The sequence below is a fragment of the Spermophilus citellus genome, assembly GCF_964194105.1.
Source record: "Spermophilus citellus genome assembly, chromosome: 18".
Classification (NCBI taxonomy): Eukaryota; Metazoa; Chordata; class Mammalia; order Rodentia; family Sciuridae; genus Spermophilus; species Spermophilus citellus.
In genome coordinates this window covers 5,059,882-5,070,241 of record NC_138200.1, presented here as the reverse complement: position 1 = coordinate 5,070,241, position 10,360 = coordinate 5,059,882, and the positions used below count along the sequence as shown (strand labels likewise).

The following is a 10,360-nucleotide window of genomic DNA, read 5'->3' as shown; positions in this document are numbered from 1 at the left end:
TTTTGTCTTTATTTGTCTATATGACACCTTTTAATCACTGGACTCATTATATTTGTTAGATGTGCTTGTTATTTGCAGGTTGGGGATAGTCAAGGTGGCCCCTAACCTTGGGAAGACTAGCTCTGCCAGGGCTGGGAATCTCTTAAAGGAAGAAAGTGACTCCACAGAACATGGGATTCATATAAAAATCATGTACCCATGGCTGTGGGTAAAAACCTACCAGAGAGGAAACAGGGTGAGCAGTTAAGGAAATCTCAGATATAATATACTGACATGTTAGATGTTCTGTATTCTGAATAGGAGTTTTACCACATAATTCCATGACTAATGTTCTTCACGTGGGAGAATGCATGTGTATTTAAGAGAGACAATGGGTAAGTGAGTCGTTCTATTTTAGTCACCATTTTTCTATATGTTTTGGGGTTATGTTATCTACATTAATATGTACAGTAAAAATTATAATTTTCAAAACTTGGGCCATATATAGAGTACATATAGTTATTAAAGAGAAAGAGTGGCCAGAATGTATGTTAATTATGCTTTTAGTGACTAATCAGTAAAAATACATAAAATACAAAGAGATATTACCTCACAAGTGTTTGGATGGGTAATACAAAAAAAGACCAGAGAAAACAAGTATTGACAGGAATATGGGGCAAGTCAACCTTGGGCAGATTATGTGGGAGATCAGGAAACCTGACACCCCCATCATGGAAAAGTGCAGGAGGATGCCTCTGAAAATGGAGAGTAAAACTCACCTGTGGGGCAGCAATCCCATCTAAAGGAAAGTATTCATAGTCAACAAAACGTCTGCACCTCCAGGTTCACTGCAGCACTGTTCACGACAGGCAACACAGCAGAAAGGTGAGACGTGGTGTCCACCAGAGTGTGCAGGTGTGCAGGTGAGGTGGTGTGTCCATCAACACTCAGGGGAGTTGTACTGAGCCTTCTACCAGGAAAATCCTGCCACTGTGCTGACCAATCATCCTGGAGGGCAGCATGGAAATGACAAATAAGAATACTGTTGGAAGGGCTAGGGTATAGCTCAGTTGGTAAAGTGCTTGTCTCAGATGCACAATATCCAACACTGCCAAAACAAACAAACAAACAACAAAAAATGAATACCGTTTGATCTCACCAATGTGGCCTCTAAAAGAGTAAACTTCACAGAAACAGAGTGGAATGAATATTGTAAAGAGGTGGGTAGTGAGAGACATGGGGAGATGGTTGGAAGTGCAGAGTTCTATTGCCACATGAATGAACTCTGAGATCTACTGTACAACATAGAAATTGCAGTTAGCAAGACAAGGTTGTGTGCTTTTATTTGCTGAGATATCTTCAATGTCCCCCACACAAGTTAAGTATATCTCATGGTAGGTAGGTAAATTAACTGGCTTGTGGTAATCACTCCACAGTGTCTACCCATGTCAGCTCCTCATGTTGTACACCACAAATGTACACAAATTCAGTTGTCAGTCCCACCTCCATAAGCAGGGCTGAGTCTGAACGCATGTTCCCCTACTGTTCAGGGAGGCTTGGCTCCTCACCCTGAGCTGTAGTCACACACTGAAGCTCCCCCATCCCTGAAGCCATGAATCCATTCCATGCCCAATCCCCACACAGCTGTGTTGTGACATATTTAATGTTCATTTCTCAGTGATATCTCTCCTAGTGGCCTGAGGACTTCCCTTCTGCCTTCCATTAACCCAACAAGACTCATCATCCGAGCTCTGTCTTCTCTTGTATCCACCCTCAACTCCATTACCTCAGTCTTTCCCCAGGGCCCCTGGGCCCCACACAACCAAATGTCCAAGGTCAACTCTCAGCCTTCTCAACACCCAATTCAGGCTCCAAAGTGACTGCAGCCAGGGCCATCATCCTCTACCTTCCTCCTCGGGCACAGCTCTTCATATTATTCCTTCCATGTGTGCCTGGTCCTCAATCAAGACACTTTCCCTGTTTCACGGGTGTCACTCAGGAACACGACATGGTTGTGGGGATTCATATTAGTCCTGAAATCTAGAAGTGAACATTTTTACATTTGTGTTTCCTTCCACTTTTAGCCTCATGGCCCCCTTAGCTCTTTCCCCACCTCCTTCTCCTGCTTCTTCATTGTTCTCTGTCTAATTTGTCTCCTCCAGGGCTCATTCTCTCTGCATAGACTCACTTTTTTGTCACACTCTGGGCCTGTTTTGGACAACTAATTAATGCAGTCCCTGTTCCCCCATCCGTGTTCACAACTTCCCACCACGTGGAGCTATGAACACCTCAGAGGCTTTACATCCAGCAACCTGCAACATTATTTTGTATTCTGTCCCCATCTCCAGAAGCATCTTCATTCCTGTGTGACCTTGCACCCCATGTCTCTCTTACCTGGTTAACCCTATGTCCTTGTGTCCCTTGGCTCCCCACCCATGTGTGCCCACACCTAGGCATGTCCATGAGCTTTTTCTGGATAGGTAATGAGTTTTGCCTTTTTTGCATTTACCTTCTCTCTTTTGCACTCTCTCTCCTTCATATCACAGGAGCTCTACCATCTTGTTTGCCTGTCCACCCTTTCCTCATGTCCTTACTCTTTTAACCACTTCAGTCTCACTCCCATTGAGTGTCACTGCCCAAAACCCACCTGTTCACACCACAGGTTTTCACCTGGATGGTCAGTCTCACAGCATTAGTTAAGGTGCCTCAGTGTATACACTGTCCTTGCAGGGCTGGGGGGAGTGCAGTAATGAAAGGGCTCCTGTGCTGTGGTCACCCCACGGGGCTACTGAATTAATGTTTGTATCCCTGGAATACCTGGTATTTACAGAAATCTTGGCTCAGAAAAGGCAAACTGATTCTGCTGATGTCATTGTTGAAGGAGAATTTTATTACATTCTGTTTGTTTGAGGGATATTGCTCTGTTCCTCCCTCCAGTCAGCACTGGAGGTCAATAATGGCAGGGCGTATTTATTCACAAAATAATGATATGAATTAACATTCAATGTGTAAATGAGTCCATTGGATTTTCCCATGTTATTGCAGATAAATCTGGTGGCTTCCAAGGTGATAATAGCATCACATTCTCTGTTTTTCTTGTATCTGTGTTAATATCCTTTCTATGTGTTTTCCCTCTTTTCATTTCTCTGCTCATACCTTCAATCTGGTGCCATTCATTGAAATGAAGAACAGGAAGCAACTAGATTTGGGGTAGAAATCTTTCCAGGTAAAGAAGAAATACAATGAGACATGCAAAGCTCACTGCCAGCCCTTCATATGACAGACCACAGTATTTCCCAACCTTTCCAAGCGACACCCTGTTGGTCTCCCAGGGTCATGGATAAGTAAGTCTCTCCAAACACTAGAATATCCTCTGAAGACATGTTATGAGGAAAGTTTAAAATTGTTCTTCATAAGTGACACCTGGGGAGAGAGTTTCCAGCAGTGCCCTCAGCTCCCCCAGCCTGCACAGCCATTGCTGCTGCTGGCACAGGGGTAATTGCAGGTCCCAGGGGGGGTGAGGTCACAGAGCCCCAGACTCATATCTCAGGAGCTGGCCGCCTCCCTGCAGCACACATGTTGGTCAGAGAGGCCTCTGCACTGAGGTCACCAGCCTGGCAGAGAGGAAGAGCCTGGAGAGTGACTCAGGGTGACTCTGAGAGCAGCATCTGTGAGAAGAGACCCATCAAGTCTGGGTAAGTGATCACAGCCAAAAAGGGATGCTCAGTTGAGCCCTCCAGAAGCCAGAGCCACACAAGTATTATAACAGTTGATGAAGAATGGCTCTAGGTAGCAAAGATAAATGTGTCTTAGCCTAAATGCCAAACCATCAGTAATCCTAATTTATCTATATGTGATTCTTACCGACAGGGATTGCTGTGGTTTAGTGCAAATAAAAATTAACTGTGATTTTCAATGTATACAAGGAGGTTGTTTTAAAGTCACCCAGCTGCTCAGTTTCCCTCACAGGAAGTCTACACTAAATCTTCATGATTTCTAGGTCCAGACTCATAGTATCTCTCTCCTGTGTGTGGAGTAGGAGGAGCTCACAGGAATCTTCTTAGTTCTGTGCAGAGAGAGAGCTGATGGTGACTGCTCAGGTAGAACATTTTCACTGACTCTCAGCATGGTACAGTCAAGGGGGACAGTAATTGTAGCAATCCTGAAAGCCTAAGAATTCAATGATAGTGAGGCCATTTCTCTATATTATGGAAAGTAACATGTATGGAAATAGTGGACACAATTATTACAGGTTTCTAGTATTACTTGCAAGAGCTTTATATTTTTTTTTCATGTCAGATATGTAGTAATTGTAGTGAATGCACCATGTGGCATAGGAATCTGATTGTGTAGCAGGGTATGAATGTGCAGGAAAGCTCTTCACCATCTGTTCAGTAAAATGTGTACCTAAATTTTTCTACCTAATAAATTAAGTTAAATATATGCATTTATATGAATGCAGAAATTCTAGTATTTGACTTTTAAATGGCCACAAATACCAGTTTTCATAGATGGCTTCCATTGTAACATCATTCACTAATCTTACTTATTTGAAATGTTTTTTCTTAGGTATTACTTAGCTCATGTTTGTATCTTCTGAAAAAGTGAATATTTTGTTTCTACACATACTCTTTAATCACGTGTTACTTCTTGGTATTCCAAGAGTTAGGACATGGCCTGGGATTGAGGCAAAATTTCTATGACAGGGGCCACTGAGCTGTGTTCCTAACATACAACTACATGAGTCATGGGGTAGCTGTCCTTATGTGCAGCCAGTCCTGCCTCCTGCAGGTCGATGACCATGGGACAGGTGCCTGCAGGGCTAGAGTTCCCTCAGTGCACCTGCAGGTATTTAAATATCTAAATGTTCCTTCATAATTGACCTTGTACATAGAATAACTATTTACAAAAAATGAAAACATTTTACAATTAAAAGTTGAAAAATAGCACTAGTTTGAAGACAATAGGAATATAGACAAATGGAAGTAAATGTGAGCTGGATTGATAGAAGAACCTTCTCATTACCATTACAGAAGCTTGATGGTTCATGCTATGCTCTTTGTAAACACTCATCCAGGTTCAAGACCCCTCTGTGCACCTGATCAGAGTATGAATCTGGACAGAGACTTAACATGTGTGTGCACAAGTTCTCCTGGTCATCTCAGCCCCTTTGTCGTGTCATGAAGATTCAAGAATCACCATGTGCTGCCTTCACCAGAAGGATTTATACACATCCTGCCTGAACTAGTCATGAACCTCATTAACACCTGCTAGTGAAAATAAAACCTTAGGTAAGTTTTCACAGTGTTAACTCTGGAGTGTCTGCAGTATTGGATCTCGGTTGAAGGACACGTGCAGCCCAGGCCTCCTGTTTCTCTCCAGGACCCTCTGGCTGGGACAGCAGGGAACTGGCAGTATGGAAACCAGTGATGTGGCTGTAGGTATCATCTTCCTGGCACAGACTGTGGTTGGAACTCTGGGCAATTCCTCTCTTCTCCTCCATTACCTGGTCCTTTACTTCACTGGGTGCACAGTAAGACACACAGACTTGATTCTTCAGCACTTGATTGTGGCCAACTTGTTAACTCTCCTGTCAAGAGGAATTCCCCACACAATGGCAGCTTTTGGAGTGAAAGATTTCCTGAATGATTTTGGTTGCCAGCTGCTTTTCTATATTCACAGGGTGGGCAGGGGTGTGTCCATTGGCAGCACTTGCCTCCTGAGTGTCTTCCAGGCCATGAAGATTAGTCCTGAGAATTCCAGCTGTTCAGAGCTTAAAGTGAAAGCTCCCAAATACATTGGTTTCTCCATATTTCTGAGCTGGATTTTGTACCTGCTTGTAGGTACTATGACTTTTTCACAAATGACTGGAAAAAGGAGCAACAATAATATCACAAGCATGAAAGATTTTGAATACTGTTCTGGTGTTCATCCTAGCAAAACCTTACAATCACTGTATGCAGCATTGGTAACATTCCCTGATGTACTGTGTGTGGGGCTCATGCTCTGGGCCAGTAGCTCCATGGTGCTCATTCTGCACAGGCACAAGCAGAGAATGCAGCATGTTCACAAGACCAGCTCCCCCAGGTCTTCCCCTGAGTCCAGAGCCACCAAAACCATCCTCCTCCTGGTGAGTACTTTTGCATCTTTTTACACACTTTCCTGCATCTTTCAGATTTGTGTAATTTTTATTTATAATCCCCACTGGCTGCTGGTAAAGATGGCTGCAATAGTTGCTGGGAGTTTCCCAACTCTCAGCCCCTTTCTGCTGATGAGCAGGAACTGCAGTGCATGCAGGCTTGGTCTCCCTTGGATAAGGAATAGGAAAACCCACGATGTCAGGGGAATGTGTAAATTGTAGGCTTCACACAATTCTTATATTTCTTTATTTGTACTCCCCAATAGTGACAATAATAGTGACACAGTCATATCTCAAAGAGTGACAATCAAGACACATGTGCTTTTTTATTATAGTGTGTGCATATGTGTACCTGAGTATATGCACATGTATAGCACTTATATTTGGCTTTTCTGTACATCCAACAATATTTTGGGGGAAAGTAGATGTTACCAATAGAAATTTCAGACTCCATATACCAGTTGCAACAAGAGCAAAATTCTTTAGCATAAATCTGCTTTCTTTGTTTTCTTGCTATCCTGGTTTATTAACTTGAGAAAACAAGTGACATTCCTTTTTTATTTATCTACATATTATGTTTATGTCTCAGCTGTGTTTTTTGAAGGAAATATCAGTGAACAGTATCAAATATTTGTCTTTTGCAATGAAATGAGACATATGTTTCATGTAATCTTGGACATGATAGGAAGCAGAAATCTACTTATTAAACAACTTATATTGAATTTTTTGATTTCTGTGCTGTCATTATCACAATGCAATATTTTTTGTCATTAGATAATTAGAATTTACACTTTATTTACTGTTCGCCTTGGTCATTTAAAACATTGGGTACTAATAAATTTTATTTCACTACTTATTATTGAATTAGTTTTATGTACCTTTGGAATGTTTATATGTATGGGTTGGCATGCATTTCTAATAAAATCTCACAAACTGAATGCACCTGTGCAAGCTGCTGCTACATGGTAAAGAAAGCCATAGTCTGTATGACTCCTCTTTCCTGTATGTGTTCCCAAGAGTGATCAGTATGTGACTTTTAACTGGAGAGATCAGTTTCAACGATTTCCACTTAACAAAAATGAAATCATTCAACATCATCTGTTTCATATTTGACTTCAAAAATGCCATATACGTCAAATCTGTATTTTCCCATGTTGTTGATGATAGAATCAAAATAGAGGATTTCAAACAATTCTAGCATTTCTCCCTTGTGGATGTGATTTATGTTTCCAATCCTAGTTCCATGTGTTCGAATTTTTGCCTCAGTGTGATGTGCTGGGTGGTGAAACCTTTGAGAAGTGGGTGCAATACAAGGTGGGTGGTCATGGGGGGGTCACTAGGAGGGGATTAATGATGGATTATATTAGTTCCCATGAGAACAATGCAGCTGTCTCCACTGTCTCCTGCTCCCTCTTCTGCCCTGTGGTCTCTTCTGTACGGGATTCTACCTTTGTGATTCCATCTGCTGTGAGGCCCTCACCAGGACTGAGCAGATGCTGGCACCAGGCTCCTGAATCTCCAGAAATTTAGTTCAGTAAATTTCCTTTCTTTATAAGGTGTTTGTGTAGGCCTTTCGATAGGCAGCAGAAACTGATCAGTACAACACATTGGAGCATCATGATCAGCACTGACATGTGGGATGTGCGACATGTTTTCATGATACTTTCATGTGTGTCTTCACACACATGTATATATGGAACATATGTTTAAGTATCTATAAATCACTCACATTTGTCTGATCATAGAATTACATGTACTTGTCTTTAGCATGTATTGCCAGATTTCACCAAATATTTCTATGAATCTCAACCCATCAGATGCTCCTACATTTATGTTTATATTTTTGAAGAAGAAAATGCTTTTATTAACTTGAACATGAAAAAACCCAAAATCTTTTTAGTACTAAAGCTGAATAAATAATTCTGTTATAAAATTTACATTTCTCACATTTAATTGAGAGAAAAATTTTATATATGAGGATTCTTCTTTTCGTAATGGACTAATTTCTATGGAACTTTAAAAATAGTAAATAGCAATTGGCATATGTTCTTAAACTGTGCTACGACAGAGTTAGAATCTCTGCTGATCAGAAGCAGCAGGATGAGGTCTGATTTGTTAAACATCAAGAACTACATTTCTAAAGAGACTGCTACCTCAGCGCACCATTTTCATTGATGTGGCCAGTGTTGGCTGTGGGTGCCACATAATTAGTACATTTCTCCTGAAGTAACAGATACTCATGGATCAAGTGAGTTTTCTTCCAAATTCTTCACACTTTCCAAAAATGAAACAAATACACTGCTCTTCTCTCCCCAGGGAGGCAAATGTGAAATATAGTTGTTGTAATCCTTCTAACTCACAATTAAATCTAGGCAATAAATTATTATTAGAAATATCTCTAAAGTCATTTTGGCATGGAAAACAATAGACTTCTACGTAACTCTCCAAAGTAGCTTTCCATTTTTTAATACAACCTTATAAATGAAATATTTGGCATGTATTTTATCAATTCTTCTCTGTATGCTGCACTTATCCTCAGTAAGTGTTAGAGCTCTGATCACAAAGAATTTCTACATATCAAGCATTTTTGAAGAAGTTTTGTTTTCACAGAATTGAAGATTTGCTTTGCTTATGTGTCCTTGAAGATTAACTTGAGCTGGTACAGACGTACATGGCATACATACATATGTGTGGGTGAGCTAGTTACCCCTAGAATAAAACTAGACCTGAGGGGACAAGTGTGAGGTGCAGCTTGGTCTTCCTAGAACCCTCCTCTGTGTGGAGGAGGCAGGTAAAGTGTGCTGCAGATGCCACGAGTCTTGGAAGGTCCTCATCTGTTAACTCCCATCACTGGTCTCCCCAACACAGCTGCACCCACACCTGCTTCCCCTGAAGCACTGGCCTCTATCATCTGTCAGAAATGAGATGTGCTTATTGGCACATCCAAGGCTTTTTGCAATGCTCTGGATAATGCCTCCTCTGCACTGGTGTTCAATCCTTTGTGTTCAGTCAAGTGACCATCCAGAATTATAAAAATATCTCCTTTTGCAGCTTGTGTGCCTTACATATTCCTTGAAGGGCACATGCACACCTTCATCCCAGCTTCTCTCCACTTCCTGACTGCTAGGACTCCATCTTCATGGTGAATCGCAAAGGGCACCCTCCCCATGTGGCCCTGTGGTTCTTTTAGCATTACAACAATTTGGTCCAGTGATATGTGCGGGCACACATTACCTACCAGATAAGTGGGCATGTTTTATTGGTTACCTACCCCATTCCCAGACACTATAGGGATCGTAATAGCCTCATCCAAGTGGGAACATTTTCATCCTGTTTCCTGAAAATATTAACATCCTGCTGGTAACTTCTAATGTGTCTGTAGATATCTTTTAACTTCTTCATTGTTTAAGAAAATAAAATGTCTGGAAGGCACTGGGAATCCCTGCTGTGTGGAGGGTTGAGCATGGTGCTGGCTGTGCCCCCAAACCACCTTGGGCTTCATGAGCTCTGCAACAAGCCCTTTGCATCTCATTTCCTGCTTTGTATAATCCTGTGTGTGGTTGGTGACTATTCCTCTGCTAATTTCCATTGGATTTTTTTTTTGGGGGGGGAGTATGAGACCTTTCTTTATATTACCTGGATTTCTTTCTATCCAGGTTCTGGAATACAACCTGCCCAAAGCTCATTAGAAGTGTGTTGATTGTATGTTTATGCACAATTGCTAACTGTTTAATTGCTTGCTTCACACAGCTTTCTAGGGTGACACAAGGGTTTTTCAGCTGGTTGTATGTGGGATTGGCCTGGGAATAGTGGAGCTGAGTAGGGTGGATTGACCTCATCCTTGTGCACAGAATCCTTTAATGTCACTTTTGTGTTGGCTTTCTTATTTGTTTCTGTTTGTTTTTGCTGTGCTGGAAGTTTAGCATGAGGCATTGTGCATGGGAAGCAAGTTTTCTATCACTTAGTTTCATCCCACCTCCTTTATAAAACATTGTGTTTGCAGCATGGTCTCACTAAGTTGCTCTGGCTGGCTTCAAACTTGCAATCCTCCTGTTCCAGACTCCTGAGTAGCTGGGATTATAGCTATTAACTTCCTTGTCTGAATGCCTAGTCACATCAGTCTTTATTAAATGTTGCTTGAAGCAAATAAAATGAACTTGTTCCCAATGACTGCATTTGTTGAATCACTGTTCTACTAAACTGTTCGCTCATGGAAACAGTTTCCAGCATGAACACAGTGAA

At 41.5% G+C, this 10,360-nt stretch overlaps 1 protein-coding gene across 1 annotated transcript; it reads left to right on the top strand.

Annotated features, from left to right (window-relative positions):
* Positions 1–5,395: 5,395 nt before the first annotated feature.
* LOC308637339 (vomeronasal type-1 receptor 4-like) lies at positions 5,396–6,340 on the top strand (the record flags this gene model as incomplete). Its single annotated transcript, XM_081273653.1, has 1 exon — positions 5,396–6,340. The coding sequence occupies one exon, from the start codon at positions 5,396–5,398 to the stop codon at positions 6,338–6,340; it is 945 nt and encodes a 314-aa protein (XP_081129779.1).
* Positions 6,341–10,360: the final 4,020 nt, after the last annotated feature.